At 37.9% G+C, this 19,777-nt stretch overlaps 2 protein-coding genes across 2 annotated transcripts in view; both read left to right on the forward strand.

Moving 5' to 3' along the window:
- Positions 1 to 9,455, forward strand: part of LOC311068766 (uncharacterized protein) — a 28,266-nt gene extending 18,811 nt beyond the window's left edge. The window contains exons 18-21 of the mRNA XM_084091394.1: positions 46 to 147; positions 364 to 469; positions 7,412 to 7,528; positions 8,243 to 9,455. Of these exons, the coding sequence (XP_083947520.1) occupies positions 46 to 147; positions 364 to 469; positions 7,412 to 7,528; positions 8,243 to 8,321 (404 nt within the window). The 3' untranslated portion in view covers positions 8,322 to 9,455. The remainder of the gene's footprint in view (positions 1 to 45; positions 148 to 363; positions 470 to 7,411; positions 7,529 to 8,242) is intronic.
- Positions 9,456 to 10,958: 1,503 nt separating this feature from the next.
- Positions 10,959 to 18,675, forward strand: gptl (glutamic--pyruvic transaminase-like). Its single transcript, XM_084091790.1, has 11 exons — positions 10,959 to 11,030; positions 12,230 to 12,322; positions 13,449 to 13,557; positions 14,574 to 14,707; positions 15,519 to 15,756; positions 16,357 to 16,436; positions 16,533 to 16,669; positions 17,207 to 17,381; positions 17,753 to 17,908; positions 18,227 to 18,327; positions 18,416 to 18,675. The coding sequence occupies exons 2-11, from the start codon at positions 12,239 to 12,241 to the stop codon at positions 18,537 to 18,539; spliced, it is 1,338 nt and encodes a 445-aa protein (XP_083947916.1). The 5' UTR covers positions 10,959 to 11,030; positions 12,230 to 12,238; the 3' UTR covers positions 18,540 to 18,675.
- Positions 18,676 to 19,777: the final 1,102 nt, after the last annotated feature.

Raw genomic sequence — 19,777 nt, forward strand, 5'->3', positions numbered from 1 at the left:
CAGTACACACACTCACACTGTGTGTGTGTTTGTTTTCCTCCTCAGAACCCGTCAGGTGTGTGTTGGCGTGTAAAAACGGTGGTGTGTGTGTGGGACTCAACAGATGCCAGTGTGTGGACGGATTCACTGGGATCCTCTGCGAGACGGGCAAGTGATCGAACGACATCATTCATTCCGTCATGACATCACTCAGTATTCAGTTCGCTGTGACATCATCCATTAATTATGATGTCGTTCATTCCTGATGAATGAAGCATTTTTGTCATCACAGCATCAATAATTCATCATGACATGCTGTTTATGTTGAGTGAACATCATTCTACAGTTGTGTTCATGTGTGTGTGTGTGTGTGTGTGTGTGTAGCTGTCACTACGCCGTGTGTTCCTCCCTGCCAACATGGCTCTGTCTGTGGCCCTCTGAACACCTGTGTGTGTCCGACGGGGACGAGTGGCATACGCTGTGAGAGACTGTAAGAACACACACACACACACACACACCCACACACTAACCCGACCCCTAAACCTACCCATCACACACACACACACACTAACCCGACCCCTAAACCTACCCATCACACACACACTAACCCTACCCCTAAACCTACCCATCACACACCCACACACACACACTAGCCCGACCCCTAAACAGTGTTAATTTCGTTAACGAAAACTATGACGAAAAATGTTCGTTGACGACCTTTTTTCCCCTGACTAAGACAAGACGATGAGAGACGACACCCACGTCATTAAACGATAACTGTGACTATATCAACACATGCAATATCGTTGACGAAAAAAGACGAGACTGAAATGTGTTTAAACATTTTTAAACTTAACCAAAACCACTTGTTTGTGTCAAATAAAGGAGACGACAACACATTGACTGTTTTTTACGAGCGTTCAGGCTTACGGTTGCCAGATTTTAATAATTAAATCCCCAGACAGAGCTTTTCTGTTTAAAGAACACGTTTTCTACCCGGTCTTTTCAATAGTATCTGGCAACCATGCGCGCGCGCGCTCTCTACACTGCTGAAGAACCGCGGATGATCTAAACAACACAGACAAGTAAGCTGGAGTTTAGCGATCTTCATTTGAGTTTTTCTACTTAAATTAAAGTGTCTTTCAGTCGGTCTGTGTTCTGCCACGAGCCGTTTGCGCTATCTGTGCTACTAAATCTGCGATCAAAATATAGGCTGATATCCAGTGTTTTTAATGTCGATCATATTATACGAGCAAGAATGCAATGTTTCCTTAATATCCACACGATTTCAAATGAGACATTGATTTTATACAACAGTTCAACAAACAGAAGGGTAACATTAAATGATTTACTACATTTAAAACAGTATTCTCATAGGCTTATTGCTCTATTTTGCAACGAAAGCCACAGCAGAACTGCAGCACACAGCGGTGATTCGTGAACGATTCTGTGGCTTAGAATGAATCGTGAGATTCCTGACCCGTTCATAAAAATAGCAGCTTGCTTCCTTACTGAATGAATGACTCCATGACTCACTCATAAAGACAGTGACTTACTACTGGCTTTAATTTAATATTTTAAAAGTACCGGTATCACTAAGTTTTTACCATCATTGCATATTTATTGAACATTGTTTAATTAAAATATATATATATAAAAAAATATTGTCCCTTAATGGAAAAAGTGTGACTGCAGTCTAAGTGGAAGAGAGGGGGTACCAGGGGGTAGGGCACTCTAAAAACCACTGAACTAAGGAAAAGGGGTATGTAGAATTGCACAAGTGCTAAAGAGTGCAATGTCAATACAGCCTGTTACCTTAATTTACATTTCTCATAAGCTTAATTGAATTGGCCTAGAGATAAAAAATTAGGACATTTTTTGTCTAAAGACTACATATAAATAGCTACCAAAATTAATGTCGGTAACTGCAGTTTGACTAAAAGTTGACAAAAAACGCAATGACTTTTCGTCAACTAAAACTAGACTAAAACTATGAAAGACAAAATGACTAAAATGTGACTAAGACCAATAAGTATTTTCGTCTCAAGATGAAAACTAAGACTAAATCAAAAATGGCTGCCAAAATTAACACTGCCCCTAAACCTACCCATCACACACACACACACACACTAACCCGACCCCTAAACCTACCCATCACACACACACACACACACTAGCCCAACCCCTAAACCTACCCATCACACACACACACACACTAACCCGACCCCTAAACCTACCCATCACACACACACACACATACTAACCCTACCCCTAAACCTACCCATCACACACACTCACACAGACACACACACACACTAGCCCGACCCCTAAACCTACTCATCACACACACACACACACACTCACCCTAACCCTACCCCTAAACTTACCCATCACACACACTCACACACACACACTAGCCCGACCCCTAAACCTACCCATCACACACACACACACACACACACACACACACCCTAACCCTATATGGAGTGAAAACAGTCTCAAAACCTTCCACGAATGCACGCGAGAGATCCACACACACACACAGCGATCCACACACACGGCAATTATGCATTATTGTCCTTACTCGCATTGCTTTGCTCACAACACAATCCACAACTTTGCTTTATCTGTACCTGTAATTTCAGTCTTTTGCATTGGTGTTCTGCCTTAAGAATGCCCCTGAATATGCGCTTTTGTTTCTGTGGAATCTTTTGAGACTGTCGTTCCACGGCCCTGATTCACAAATGCACACAAGCCTATCTGTCCCATAGACTGTGATCTGTCCCCATAACCTGCAAATATGCTATATGGTGTCTTCCTCCAGAGGGCGCTAACCGGCCTTCCAGCTGAATCTCTTAAAGGGCTGGATTCATTTCGTTTTCTGACTTGGCGAGACAACTGAAGTCTAAACATTTTTCACTAAATATCATATACATACATGCAAATGTAGAGTAAAACCAAACCCCTTTTTTTATTCTTCAACGTGAAATCAGAATAGGCTATAATTAGGCTTAGGCTTAATATAGGCTTAATAGGCTATAACCTATTAAGAAAACCATTCAGATAACAGGAAAGCTTTAAAGTATTTATGTAACTGTTGGCAAACTACAAGGCTGTACGTTTTCTTTTGTTTATATTATTATAGTTCTGAATGTACTTTGTGTAATGTAATAACCCCTCCCCTCACACACATATATTAAATGGAAATTAATATATTTTCAGCAATTATACTGTATGTTTTGCTTTCCTTATTTTTAAAGAAAGGATGAATGCTTCAACATAATTTAACCAACAAAGTAAAATATTTCTTTCAAAAGAATCCACAAGTATTACCCTCAAGTAAACAATTCTCATGCAAACCACAGAGCTGCCAACTCTCATTCATTCACCGTGAGACTCACGCAATTGACACTTTCCACATGCTCTCACGCCACACATCCATTTTCTCACGCACAGAAAAATCGCGAAGCAAAGAGGACACGGAGACCGACAGACTAGACAGAGCAGGTTACTTATGATATAAAAAAAAATCTCAGCTCTCAGTTTCTGTCACTTTTATTACGAAATTCAAACAATACAGTTTTGCTGCTTGTAAATGTGACGCGACAGATTCCTAGCGGCACGTGACCCGATCATCTCTAACTAATAGTAAATAAACACGAATGAACACTGTTGAAAGATACAGTACAACTTACCGAAATGTATATTCCTCATACATAATATCGACCAATCAAACAAACAAAGGGGTCAATAAAACAGCGGGAGAACAATTATGTCACATAACATTTACCTCAGGAAAGCATTTGATGACCATAATAGGCTATAGCTATAACACGTTAGTTGGCTAGAAAAAAAGAGCTATAGAGAGTATTTTGCTAAATATGTGTACTATATTACATATTTATTATATTTTTACTTATATCATTAAATAAAGTTGTTATTATAATAAAAAACGCATTATATTTAGTATATATGTGAAAAAAATGAAAGTTCTGTCACCGTTTACTCACCCTTAAGTTGTTTCAAACCTGTATGAGTTTCTTTCTTCAGCTGAACACAAATGAAGATATTTTGAAGAATGTCAGAAACCAGACGGTTAACGGGACCCATTAAACAAGCAGTCACATTTACAGGCAGCAAAACTGTATTGTTTGAATTTCGTAACAAAAGTGACAGAAACTGAGAGCTGAGATTTTTTTTTGCGTGAATTGCGTGAGTCTCACGGTGAATGAATGAGAGTTGGCAGCTCTGTGGTTTGCATGAGAATTGTTTACTTGAGGGTAATACTTGTGGATTCTTTTGAAAGAAATATTTTACTTTGTTGGTTAAATTATGTTGAAGCATTCATCCTTTCTTTAAAAATAAGGAAAGCAAAACATACAGTATAATTGCTGAAAATATATTAATTTCCATTTAATATATGTGTGTGAGGGGAGGGGTTATTACATTACACAAAGTACATTCAGAACTATAATAATATAAACAAAAGAAAACGTACAGCCTTGTAGTTTGCCAACAGTTACATAAATACTATAAAGCTTTCCTGTTATCTGAATGGTTTTCTTAATAGGTTATAGCCTATTAAGCCTATATTAAGCCTAAGCCTAATTATAGCCTATTCTGATTTCACGTTGAAGAATAAAAAAAGGGGTTTGGTTTTACTCTACATTTGCATGTATGTATATGATATTTAGTGAAAAATGTTTAGACTTCAGTTGTCTCGCCAAGTCAGAAAACGAAATGAATCCAGCCCTTTAAGAGATTCAGCTGGAAGGCCGGTTAGCGCCCTCTGGAGGAAGACACCATATAGCATATTTGCAGGTTATGGGGACAGATCACAGTCTATGGGACAGATAGGCTTGTGTGCATTTGTGAATCAGGGCCGTGGAACGACAGTCTCAAAAGATTCCACAGAAACAAAAGCGCATATTCAGGGGCATTCTTAAGGCAGAACACCAATGCAAAAGACTGAAATTACAGGTACAGATAAAGCAAAGTTGTGGATTGTGTTGTGAGCAAAGCAATGCGAGTAAGGACAATAATGCATGATTGCCGTGTGTGTGGATCGCTGTGTGTGTGTGTGGATCTCTCGCGTGCATTCGTGGAAGGTTTTGAGACTGTTTTCACTCCATAACCCTACCCATCACACACACTCACACACACACACTAACCCAACCCCTAAACCTACCCATCACACACACACACTCACACACTAATTTGACCCCTAAACCTACCCATCACACACACACACTCACACACTAATTTGACCCCTAAACCTACCCATCACACACACACACTCACACACTAATTTGACCCCTAAACCTACCCATCACTAGGGATGTCCCGATCAGGTTTTTTTGCCCTCGAGTCCGAGTCATTTGATTTTGAGTATCTACCGATACCGAGTCCCGATCCGATACTTCTATAATACATAAAAAAAGAATAAAGAAGAGCAAAAAACAGATCCAGGATGTTCCTTATTTTTTATTTAATTTACCTTATTTTAACATTCAACAACTCTGTTAGCAGAGCGTGCAGCGTATTTTTTTCGCCGCCCATGTTAAGAGATCAGAGCATTCACACACACCGCACGCAGAGGCGGCGCGGCAGCGCATAGCAGAGCAGAGCAGAAGTGCCGTGATCGTTTCGGCGCAGAGTCTATTTTTGCTGCGCCGCTTGCGCTGAATTAAAGTGATATGCATTGATCATGGCCAAAATACACCGCAGTTTTATCCAAAAAGTGCATTGATGATATCTATTGTGTTTTAAACAGTCGATCAAATGACCAACAGCAATTTAAAAAGAAAACAAATGTCCAAAAACAAACTTGTTGCCAGAACAATAAAAACAAAGATGAACCAAAGTTATATTTATGAAATTATTAATAAAATAAGCTTCTTGACAAGTATTTTCTCTTAAATGTATTTGAAAACGAAATAAAGCAATGCCAACTTATCCATTATAGAGTACTCAGTCTGTACACAACCTGCGGTTCAGCCGCGCGTGACAATCGCTGCCAGTGTGAAAGCAAAACGCGCGTGTCCTGCTCCTGCTCACCATACGCACTGCTCCTGCGCTGCTAACGCGTGCAGTGTGAAACCGCCGTAACTCTGTGCCACCGCATAACTATAGATGTGTTAAACAATAATGAGAATATATACATATATATCCCAGTCCTGATCGGGAGGTAACGTCCGATTCCTGATCGAGTCTGAAACCACGTGATCGGATCGGGACATCCCTACCCATCACACACACACACACACACACCCACACACACACACCCACTAACCCAACCCCTAAACCTACCCATCACACACACACACACACACCCACACACACACACCCACTAACCCAACCCCTAAACCTACCCATCACACACACACACTAACCTGACCCCTAAACCTACCCATCACACACACACACACACTAACCCGACCCCTAAACCTGCCCATCACACACACACACACACACACACCCACCCACTAACCCGACCCCTAAACCTACTCATCACACACACACACACACTAACCCGACCCCTAAACCTACCCATCGCACACACACACACAGACACTTTACCCAACCCCTAAACCTGCACATCACACACACACACACATTACCCGACCCCTAAACCTGCCCATCACACACACACTAACCCAACCCCTAAACCTACCCATCACACACACACACACACACACCCACACACACACACCCACTAACCCAACCCCTAAACCTACCCATCACACACACACACCAACCTGACCCCTAAACCTACCCATCACACACACACACACTAACCCGACCCCTAAACCTGCCCATCACACACACACACACACACCCACCCACTAACCCGACCCCTAAACCTACTCATCACACACACACACACACTAACCCGACCCCTAAACCTACCCATCGCACACACACACACAGACACTTTACCCAACCCCTAAACCTGCCCATCACACACACACACACACACATTACCCGACCCCTAAACCTGCCCATCACACACACACTAACCCAACCCCTAAACCTACCCATCACACACACACACCCACTAACCCGACCCCTAAACCTACTCATCACACACACACTAACCCGACCCCTAAACCTACTCATCACACACACACACACACACACTAACCCGACCCCTAAACCTACCCATCACACACACACACACACACACACACTTTACCCGACCCCTAAACCTGCCCATCACACACACACACACACACACACACACACACACTTTACCCGACCCCTAAACCTACCCATCACACACACACACACACACACACTTTACCCGACCCCTAAACCTACCCATCACACACACACACACACACACACACACACTTTACCCGACCCCTAAACCTGCCCATCACACACACACACTAACCCGACCCCTAAACCTACCCATGCTCGTGTGTTTCAGTGTGTGTCCAGTCGTCACGACGGTAGTCAGTACGTCTCGCGCAGTGAGGAAAGGCTTTCGGGAGAGTTTCGTGGATCGCTGTGGACCCCTGGGTGTCCAACTCTGCACTAAATACAGGTCAGTCACACACACACACACACACACAGATGAGCTGGACCTGTCACAGTACGAGTAAATCGCAGAAGTGTCAGAAATCAACTTTTCCGTTAAAGTGAGTGTAATGTTGCTCTATATCAGAGTCAGTGTTCCTGAACTCCTGAAACGCCTCCACTGTAGTCGTGAGTTTCTCCCGGGAACAAACATGTCACAATATTCCTCATTATAATAATTAATGTGCAGAATAAAGGGGCGGGGCCTGGTTGAGTTAGTTAGTAGTGTGTTAAACTGGTGGTTATGGTAAGGGGCGGGACATTTCCCAAACACACTCATAGCGCTCGACCAATCACAACACACTGATCCAGCCGACCAATCAGAGTTGAAAACTAAAGATTCATAACTATTCACATCGGTTGAGTTGCACAAAGGTTTGGGGTCGGCAAGATTTGTTTAATGTTTTTGAAAGAGCCTCTTCTGCTCGGCAAGGCTGCATTTATGTGATTAAAAATATAGCAAAAAAATGTGAAATATTATTAAAATGTAAATCAGCTGTTTTCTATGTGAATATACAGTAAAGTGTAATTTATTCCTGTGATCAAAGCTGAATTTTCAGCATCATTACTCCAGTCTTCAGTGTCACATGATCCTTCAGAAATCATTATCATATGAGGATTTGATGCTCGAGAAACATTTCTGATTATTATCAGTGTGTGCTGCTGTTTGCTGTGTTCGCAGGATAAACCAGGCGCGTGTGTATCTGCAGGCGTATAGAGTGGGATACAAGATCCAGTGTCCCGACAAAACCACAAGATGAACCACAAAACAGCAACGCCAAGTCGAGTAACAAACACTTACAGGGAGCCAAACACAACACAGACACACTCACGGCAGAATAAACATTCTTCATTGACCCTGATGGAAGAACCTTTAACATTCATGATATTTGATGTTTCCCTCATTAAAAAAAAACATTGTTTCCTTCATCTCAGTTGCATGAGATTTTGTGACACAAAACTGGGCTTGATTCGGTTGTTTTGAAGGAATGTGAATAAAAAGCCACACACAGGGTCTTCGAAAACTGACAATTATAGGGAAAGGTGAAGAATTATGAGTTTTTTATCTGTCATTTTTCAATAAAATAAATAAATACGACATAAATCAGAAAATTTTCACACAGAGATAAGGGTCTGAAACTAGAGCACAAATGCAATGTGGAATAAAAATTCTCACACACACAAGTGTGACTGCAACTCATAGAATTTGGCAAACAAAATCAGCCATGAATGCAAAACAGATATGAAAGGTGAGAGACCTAACACACACAAACACACACACACGCACACACACACCTCTGCTGGATATATATGGACAAACACTTTATTTCTAAAACTGTAATTCCTACAGTTTTTGTTTTAACGAGCAGATGCCAGAATTCTGCCTCTAACACCCAGATCATTATCCAGAAACAACTCATATTTAATTTAGAACATCATTAAAATAATTTTTTTTAGAAACATTTCATATTTCATATGCAAGCTAATGGTAAAGTTGAGTAATTTTGTGGTAAATAGGCAAAAAAGTACCACATATCCCCCATAACAAAGCATAAATGTGTAGTTTAGAAGTACATACATTTTTTTTATATTTGTATAAACATTTTATACCGATTTTATACAGTCACTCTGTAAATGTGTGGGTTCTGTATGGGTTCTTTAGAATCTTAAAATGTTCTTCACACTAAGAAAAAAAAAGTTATTTTAAGAACCGTTCACTAAAAGGTTCTTTAGAGAAGCAAAAATTATTATTTTATGGCATGGCTGCAAAAGAAAAAAATTGTGTGAAAAAAGAAAAAAAGTGTGTGATTGTGTATATTGCCTTTTTCACATTGTGCATGTGTATTATTATTATTTTTATTAAACTAATAAAGATATTTTTGTGACTGTTTTAATTCGTTGTGTGATCCTCTTTGAATTACTTTGCAAATGTTTAAAGTCCCCATGAAATCAAAATTGACCCTATTTACTTTGTTAGCGCATATTACTAGTCTTGTGGTGAACAATTAATCCGTGCAGGATTAATATGTAAAAAAAAGAAAATATGTAAAAAAAAATTTTTTTACCATGGTAATCTTTAATCAAAATCTGAAAATGCCCCTCCCCTCTGCATTGGAGGACCTTCTCTGATGACGTAGGTTTGAGGAATTGGTTTGGGCAACGCTTAACCACTCCCCTCAAACCGTTAGTCTGCTATGAGCAGAGATGGAGAGGAGGAGCGCTAGAGTAAAACCCTGCCCTCTGTTCAATATTCCTTTTCACTGGGAAATACGTCATAACACTGGAGAAAAGTCGTTTGCAACTTCCGGTTCACGGGGACTTTAACCAACAAGGGAAGCAAAACCTTTTTAAAATGCTGGTTCCTGCTCACTTCTGTTTACATCAGCAGTGTGAACGCGCTGAGGGTCAAAGTCCCCTCGCAGGAACATGGATAAGTCGCTACACAATCAAATTCACGAATATTACACCATTTAAACATTAAAAATACATAGGCTACTACTAAAACACTCTTTGTCAAAGAATACACTTGTTTGTTCACAGTTTGAACGTTCTTGTTTCCATTTGTTTAATCAAGATCTGAGGTGAATTATCCACTGTTGCTTTTACAGCTGCAAAGCTGGAGCACTAAATGATATTCAGACTCACATTACACACTTTTAACATTAAATAAAGCACATAAACAGTCCCTGAGATTATCATCGCCACACTTTGTGTTTGTTGTTCCAGCGCGACGTCGCAGAAAAATAGAAAGCGTTTCTAAAATAGAATCGTCGCGTGTCGCCGTCGCGGCTGGTTAGGACAAACACTCTGATTAACACGGAAAATAACCTTTTATCGCGTGTAATTAGGACAACGGTGTGTAATAGTCATTGTCATTGGTTTGAACGCACCTTTACGGGGACACTGAACTCGTGAACCGCAGTCCATGTGCTGTAAAATGGCGGTAAAGTGAGTTTTAACGTTCGACATTCGGTTTCACGCCCTTTAAACTCTGCACATTTCATGTTTTCAGCTCAAACCAACTCAGCTACGTAAACACATGTCCTTTGCAGCACATTTATTTCAAGAAATAAAGCATATTAATTAGCCCTATAAATCAATGAAATAATTTAACTGCGTCCTGTAGTCTATAATTGTATCCCTTAAAACTCATCTTTGATCACCAAAATTACATATTTAAACGTTTTTCCCTGTGAAAACATTTCTTCATGCCTTAAAATAACTTGAATGTAGATCTCCTTGCTTCATTACACAGATCCATGAATTTGCAAATGAGCCTGTAAATCCATGAAATGCGCATTTGAATGGGTATGAAAACAAATGTCTAACAAATGTCAAACATTAAACTAACTTTACTTCCGTTGATGAAAGTTAATGCAGTAATATATTAAAAGAGTGACTCAAACTGAGGTGTTTGACAAAAGGACGTGGACAGAAGATCTGAAGAAGACAACTCGCTCATTAAACAGGTGAAACACATATAAAACACATATAAAGTCATATAAAAATGTAAAGAGATGCAGTAAAATCGGTAACACTTTACAGTCAGGTTAAATTTGTTAACATCTGCATGAACACATTTCAACACGTTCTTTGATGTCGCATAAAAGTGTTTATCTTAATGATAAATAATATATTTTTAGGTATTTATCCTTAAGAAATGTGTTTATTGCTTATTGAAATGAACGGAATGGAAAGACATCATAAAGAATAAAAACATCTTAATGTTAATTCCTAAATTTACTAATACATTATTAAAATCAAAAGATGTATGTTTTAATATTATTTAATAGACACTGAACTAACAATGAACTGTTGTATTTTTTTATTAACTAACATGAATGGATATTAATTCTATAACAGATGTATTGCTCTTTGTTAGTTAATACTGGTTAATGCATTAACGACATGAAATTTTATTGCAAAATATATGAAAAAATATATGTTTTTGGAAAGAAAAGGTATGAATTACCATTTTTTGTGGAAATTGTTTTATATCTGATACAGCATACATTTTTTTATTATTATTATACATTTACAGTCAAATATTTTTTGGAAGTAGAAAGTAAAATGTTGTAAAGTGTAAAATTCCTTGCATGGTCGAATAATCTTTTAGGCTATTTAAATATTGAGTTATGTTCATATGGGAGTTCATGTAACATACCATATGGATTATGACATATCAAGGCAGAAATGTGCAATACTTGAATTCTCAGTTATCCTTTTAGGATCAACTTTGTCTGAGATGTTTTTCCTAAAATTAAATTAATAATCATAATATTAAAATATTAGGCTATTATAAAATATCAAAATATATTAATATTAAAATTATATATAATACTATATTTATAAATAATTGTCTCTGATGTTTCTCCTAAAATTAAATGAATAAATATGAATATATTAAAATATTATTATAAAATGTTTAAAATATTGAAATTATATATAATAGGCCTACTATATTTTATAATAATAATAATTATTATGATTTATTTATTCATTTTAATTAGTAAAATTGAGGAAGTAAAAACAGACGCGAATACTATCACTGGTTATGATCCAGTAAGAGTGTAGAGCTATAAAATGAATATGAAGAGCAGCTCAGATCATTTGAGAAGTACATGTATATCATAATTATCTTTTAAACGTCACATCTGTCCTTTCACAGGGAGTGAATATGTCGTCCTTTAAGAAGCTTCTGGATTTGAGTTCGGGAGACTCTCACAACGCTGGAATGAAGCCAATAACCTTTGTTAGACAGGTCTGACGTTTTGTTAATTGTTGCTTAAATAAGTGATTGAACATATATGGCTGAATTGCAAATGAGCACAATGTGTCCTGCACTTTGGTTTTGTAGAGCAGAACGTCCCGTTATAATCGGATAAGGTCAACATGACAATTTGACTCTTAAATGATTCATCAGTGCATGTTAATCTACAGGACAAAATGCTTCACATAATCATTCATTAATAACATGGAACAACCTTTACTTTTAAAGTCCCCCTGTGGTGAAAATCGTTTATGTGTCTATGTGGTGTTTTTAATATGCTTTAAGACAAACCGTGTGTAAATTCATAAGTCGACACCATTGCTGAGTATTTCCTCCTTAAAACTGCAGTGAACCAAAGACAGTCTCAAAAACACGCTTTGAAATCGCTGGTGTTTCTGACGTCACAAACTACCTTGTAACCAATCAGATCAACGTGTGATCGTCAACCAGTGGATCTCTGAGCTGAGTGAGTGAGTGGAGGCTGGGCTCATTTGCATATTCATAGAACCGCGCATACTAAATGAGGCAAGGGTGTCGAGTTACATTCAAGATATTTTAAGGCATGAAGAATTTTTTTCCAAGGAAAAAACTTTTAAATATGTCATGTTGGTGATCAAAGATGAGTTTTAAAGGATAAAATGATTGACTACAGGGGGACTTTAAATCAAGTCACGTTGCTGAGTGTAAATATCAAACATTTCTTAAATCAAGATGCATTTACTAAAGTAGTAAAATAACATAAGATATTACATCTTGTTTTCTGGGGAAATAAATAAAAAATTAAGTGAGTATTTGCTTAAAACAAGCAAAATTATCTGCCAATCTGGTAAGAAAAATAATCTTGTTTCTGTTTGAATTAACATTATTTTTCTGACCACATTGGCAGATAGTTTTGCTTTTTTTAAGCATCAACTCACTTAATTTTGATTAATTCCCCGGAAAACAAGACATAATATCTTATGTCATTTTACTCATCTAGTAAATGCATCTTGTTTTAAGAATTTTTAGATATTTGGACTGGAAACAAGACAAAAGTACTGAGTAAGAAAAGCATTTTTTGCAGTGCACAACAGAAGTGCATGTGTGGTGACTGGCGTTTCATGTGGACTTGCTTCAGGTCATCGCTGGATGTTTGTGTCCGAGTCTCTTGCAGAGCGACGCTCTTCCTCCTGACGCTCGTCTCAGAGCTCAGATGTTACTCCAGCACTTTGATGGAGGCAGTGTCGGTGAGATATTGTCTTTGTGGGAAATTATGATAGTTATAACATGTATTACACACACACTACAGTTAAAGTTTTCCAAAGCTGTGTTCATTTGATCACAAATACAGTAAAAATGGTTAAATATTATTCCACTTTAAATCAGCTGTTTTCTATGTGAATATATAGTAAAGTGTAATTTATTCCTGTGATCAAAGCTGAATTTTCATCATCATTACTCCAGTCTTCAGTGTCACATGATCCTTCAGAAATCACTCTAATATGATGATTTGATGCTCAAGAAACATTATCAATGTTGAAAACCGTCATAATTTTGTGGAAATTGTGATACATTTCATTTTTCAGGATTCTTTGATGAATATAAAGTTCTAAAGAACAGCATTTATTTGAAATATAATCTTTTGTAACATTATAAATGTCTTTACTGTCACTTTTGATCATTTTAATGCATCCTTGCTGAATAAAAGTATTAATTTCTGACCTCAAACTTTTGAACGGTAGTATATATATATTTAATCTGAATGGGTGAAAAACAATATAAGTGCGTCTCAATCAGCTCCCTAGTTCACTAGTTAGGGCACTGATCAGGGAGTCGGCCATTTTAAAGGCTGTCTCAATCGCAAAATCCGTCTAGTGATCTGAAACCTTCGCTCCCTAAAAAAGCCCCACAATGCACCGCAACAAACCATTATTTAATTATATTTCAGCATAAACAGACTTTTAGTTTTAAATCTGACCCAATATTTCCTCCATACACTAGACAGGTCATGAACATAATCTAGCTAGCATTTATAATGTCGCACATTTGTACTGTATCAAGCAGAGTATTGATCATAGTTACAATAACATTAAAAAATAATGTCAGAATGATATCAGTTCTGGGGTTGTGCATAATAAAGACGCCAGAAATAGTCATCCGTGTCCTAATGTGTCCGAATTCATGTGCACCATATACTGATTCACTGTCATGTGACCTGTGATGCTCACGATCTGATTGGCTGTCTGGCCGCTTCACTCTTTAGGTTCATACACTGAGTCCTGTGGATCGATGTACGTGAGAAACACTATAGCAAAGTTTATTTCGCTGCGGGACGGAGGAATCCCATCCAGTCCGGAGCAAGTCTTCATCACTGTTGAAGCCCAGAGAGGTTTGATGGTACGATCCGAAACCATTCGTTTGTGATTTATGTTGTAAGCATGTAATCAGATTACTTTTTCAAGTAACTAGTAAACTAAAATAACGCATTACGTTTTCAATTTACAACAAAATATCTAAGTTACTTTTTCACATTTATTGACTGACAGCTCATGTTGAGAGAAATAAAGTGAGGAGGTGTTGTGTGTGTGTGTGTGTAAACATGATGGTTACTGTAGTTCTAGACTAAATGTGAACATGCATTTGCTCATCTCACTTGCACGAAAACATTCAGAATTCGTCAAAATGAATAAAAACAGTAAAATGCAATCTCAGAATTTTACGCAAAACTTTTATAATTAACTATATTAAATTACACAAATATACTTCATGTATTTAATCTCACTTTATTAACCAATGTCTTTGCTGCTGACCTTCAATAATCTAATTCAACCATAATAATAAGCAAAAATTACTTTAGATTAGATTTAGAAATAAGAGGTTAGTTTGAGTGGCGCCCTCTACTGTACAGGAGTAAACATGCGTTTCCTTCAGCCTGAGGATTATTCACTTCACTTTTGGTGTGAAAGGGCCTTAATATTTGCCAAAAATATAACTTTTTTTCTTGTTATTCAAACACAAGCAAGCCCAGCCCAGGGGAGAAAAAGTAAAGCAAAAGTAACGTAACGCATTACTTTTCATAAAAAGTAACTAAGTAACGCAATTAGTTACTTTTTTTGGGATTAAAGCAATATTGTAATGCATTACTTTTAAAAGTAACTTTCCCCAACACTGGTTGTAAGTGCTTCAGTTGGATGATTGATGTACGCAGGTGATGTTGCAACTGCTGTGTCAATCAGAGGGCGTGTCTTCGGTTATGATCCCAGACCCCGCCCCTCACTCTCTGACACGCCTCCTGGAGTGGATGGGCGTGGTTCCGGTGCCCTATCGGCTTCAAGAACAGTGTGGGTGGAGCTTGGAGAGGGCGGAGCTTAACAGAGTAATCCAGGCGGCGAGGGGGCGGAGCTCTCCACGGGCAATTTATATCAGTAACCCTGGCAACCCGACAGGTACGGGACAGTATATTCATGATGATTTTGCTGGAGGTTTAAAACACAGCATCACTGTGTATATTGTGATGATTGTAATGCACCTTTTGTTTGGCCATTGTAAGTCATTGCCATGTAAGTGAAAATGAAACACGGTTTGAAATTGGTTTTGTTTCTGACGTCAGATCAACGTATGATCGTCAACGAGTGGAGGCGGGGCTCATTTGCATATTCATAGAACCGTGTATACTAAATGAGGCAAGGGTGTCGAGTTACAATCAAGCTATTTTAAGGGCTTGAAGATTTTTTTTTTTCAAGGAAAAAATACTTAAATATGTAATTTTGATGATCAAAGATGAGTTTTAAGGGATGAAATTGTTGACTACAGGGGCACTTTTATTATATTTCTGAGAAGTACATAAAAAGTAGGCTGAAAGTATTAACGTTTAAAATAAGTATACTAATAGCACACTTTTTTGTAAGGGTATTCTATGACAACTAGAGTGAAGTATGAAAAATGAATGAAAAATACCATAGTGTCACCACAAAGAGCCATAATACCGTGGTAGTTTTTGTAAGTGAATTGATAAATTGTGATATTAAATTGTGTGTGTTTTACAGGGCACGTCCAGTGCAGAGAGTCCATCGAGGATGTGATTCGCTTCGCTGCCGACGAAGATCTTTTCTTGTTGGTCAACGAGGGAAGTGTTTAGGGTGAAATCTTCATTATCTGCTTTGGTCACGTTTGTTTTCTTGGTAATGATCAAGAATAGTTCTTTGCAACTATTGGGTTGCAGGTTTATCAGAACACGGTTTTTGCGGACGGCTCAGAGTTCCTGTCCTATAAGCGTGTTCTGGCTGAGATGGGAGACCCTTATTCTGAGAGCGTTCAACTGGCCTCGCTTCACTCGCTCTCCAACGGCATCATGGGAGAGTGAGTTTTATGATGTCAGAGCTAATAAAACCAATTTAAAGTTATCTTCTTACTATCTCGTCTCTGATTTAAACTTCATGAGCAGAAACAGTGTTAGAGTCTGATTCAGTTTAAAATTCAAAATTCTTATTCAACTGAGTACATTTGTATTTAATAAATACACAAACGTTAAAAGTTTGCGGTCGGGAAGATTTTTATTGTTTGTGAAAGATTCTCTTTTGCTCAAGGCTGCATTTATGTGCTCAAAAATACTGTGAAAATTGTGAAATATTATTCTAATGTAAAACAGCTGTTGTCTATGTGAATATACAGTAAAGTGTAATTTATTCCTGTGATTAAAGCTGTATTTTCAGCATCATTACTCCAGTCTTCAGTGTCACATGATCCTTCAGAAATCATTCTAATATGATGATTTGCTGCTCAAGATGTCCATTTTGATTTAATGTTGAGTATTATGTTGGTCAACGTTCATTATAATGACCTTAATTTAACAGTAAAAGGCTGCTAATTCAATGCTGCTCGATGTGTTTGATGCAGGTGTGGTTTCAGGGCGGGTTATATGGAGCTGGTGAACGTCGATCAAGCGGTCATGTTATACACTGATACGCTTCTGACGGGAGATTTGTGCCCTCCTGTGATTGGTCAGATCGCTCTTGATGTCATGGCTGATCCGCCCCGTCCTGGAGAACCTTCCTACACTTTATACACACAGGTACGTGCAAAAACATTTATATTTATAATTTACATTGTTTAATAAAGTAAAGTTTACTGTAAAGTTGTTTTGTTTTGTTTTGTGTTGTATTATTATTATTACTATTATTATTTGTGCTGTATATTTTGCTCATGTTCTTAGGACCCCCTTGAAAATGAGATTTTACATCTCAAGGGGCTATCCTTTCAATAAAATTCAAAATAATATGATTATTGAATATTTAATATGATTATTACATGTAGAGATTAGAATAGACTCTGTATTCCCACACAACTGTAAAGGGTTGATTAAACATTACTTAATGTGTACAATAAATATGTATATTTTAAGTGTGTGTGTGTGTGTGTGTGTGTGTGTGTGTGTGTGTTTAGGAGGTGGCGTCTAGGCTAAAGACTCTGAAGTGTAACGTTTCCAGGGCTGTCGAGTTCATTAATGATCTTCCGGGATTCAGCTGTGCGTCAGTTCAGAGCGGAATCTTCATCTATCCGTACCTGACTCTTCCTCACTCAGTTGTGACACACACACAGGTACACTCTCACACACCGTGGCGCTTAAACAAGGTCAACATCCTATTATTATATAATGGTGATGATTTACATTTATACATTTGGCAAATGCATTATCCAAAGCCACTCACTTTGCATTCAAGATAAACAAGGTATGCATTGCCTGACAATTTTTTTTACTGCCTGACAGAGTTTTCTTCTCTGTATGTAAGAGAGCAGCTTGAACATTCTGTACAATATCTTCTTTGTGTTCCTTAGAAGACAGAATGTGATACAAGTTTGGAATGTCGTGAGGGTGAATTATTTAAGGTGTGTGTGTGTGTGTGTGTGTGTCTGCAGTCTGTGGGATTGTTGTACAGCAGGAGGTTGTTGGAGGATCAGGGTGTGTGTGTCGGGATCAATGAAGATCACAAACATTCACAGATCTGCAGCCACTTCAGGTACAGTGACCTTTTTAGACATGCAGTCTACACACACACACACACACACTCAACACCCTGTCGCTGTGTGTGTTTGTGTGTGTTTTAGGTTGTGTGTGCTGATTCCATCAGACGAACTGGAGGAGGCTCTCCGTCGCCTTCGATGTTTTCATTTTCAGTTCCTCAAGGAATATTGTAAAATTACATTTAGTGCACCACAACAGAGCACTTAAATAAGTTTAATGCACAAATTCATATATGCCTACAGATGAAACTGTACTTAGGTAATTCGTATTATGCTGCACATTTTCATGTAAATCATAATAGTTTGTTTTCTTTCATCGTCATGTCATTAGAAAATTGCAGCACAAACATTCTGGGATATTTTATGGTGTTAGTTTGATCAAATCACACAAATCAGTCTAATAAAATTAACATTAGTCCACCCTGTTATTACTTAGTCCACTCTGTTATTACTTAGTCCACCCTGTTATTACTTAGTCCACTCTGTTATTACTTAGTCCACTCTGTTATTACTTACTCCATTCTGTTATTACTTACTCCACTCTGTTATTACTTAGTGCACCCTATTATTACTTACTCCACCCTGTTATTACTTACTCCACCCTGTTATTACTTACTCCATTCTGTTATTACTTACTCCACTCTGTTATTACTTACTCCACTCTGTTATTACTTAGTCCACTCTGTTATTACTTACTCCATTCTGTTATTACTTACTCCACTCTGTTATTACTTAGTGCACCCTATTATTACTTACTCCACTGTTATTACTTACTCCACCCTGTTATTACTTACTCCACCCTGTTATTACTTACTCCATTCTGTTATTACTTACTCCACTCTGTTATTACTATTATTACTATTATTACTATTATTACTGTTATTACTCTGCACCCTATTATTACTTACTCCACTCTGTTATTACTTAGTCCACTCTGTTATTACTTACTCCACTCTGTTATTACTTATTCCTCTCTGTTATTACTTACTCCACCGTTATTACTTAGTGCACCCTGTTATTACTTACTCCACCCTGTTATTACTTACTCCACCCTGTTATTACTTAGTCCACTCTGTTATTACTTACTCCATTCTGTTATTACTTACTCCACTCTGTTATTACTTACTCCACCCTGTTATTACTTACTCCACCCTGTTATTACTTAGTGCACCCTGTTATTACTTAGTCCACTCTGTTATTACTTAGTCCACTCTGTTATTACTTACTCCATTCTGTTATTACTTAGTCCACTCTGTTATTACTTAGTCCACCCTGTTATTACTTAGTCCAACCTGTTATTACTTACTCCACCCTGTTATTACTTACTCCACTCTGTTATTACTTAGTGCACCCTGTTATTACTTACTCCACCCTGTTATTACTTAGTCCACTCTGTTATTACTTACTCCATTCTGTTATTACTTACTCCATTCTGTTATTACTTAC

The sequence above is a fragment of the Abramis brama genome, assembly GCF_963993115.1.
Source record: "Abramis brama genome assembly, chromosome: 18".
NCBI classification, from domain to species: domain Eukaryota; kingdom Metazoa; phylum Chordata; class Actinopteri; order Cypriniformes; family Leuciscidae; genus Abramis; species Abramis brama.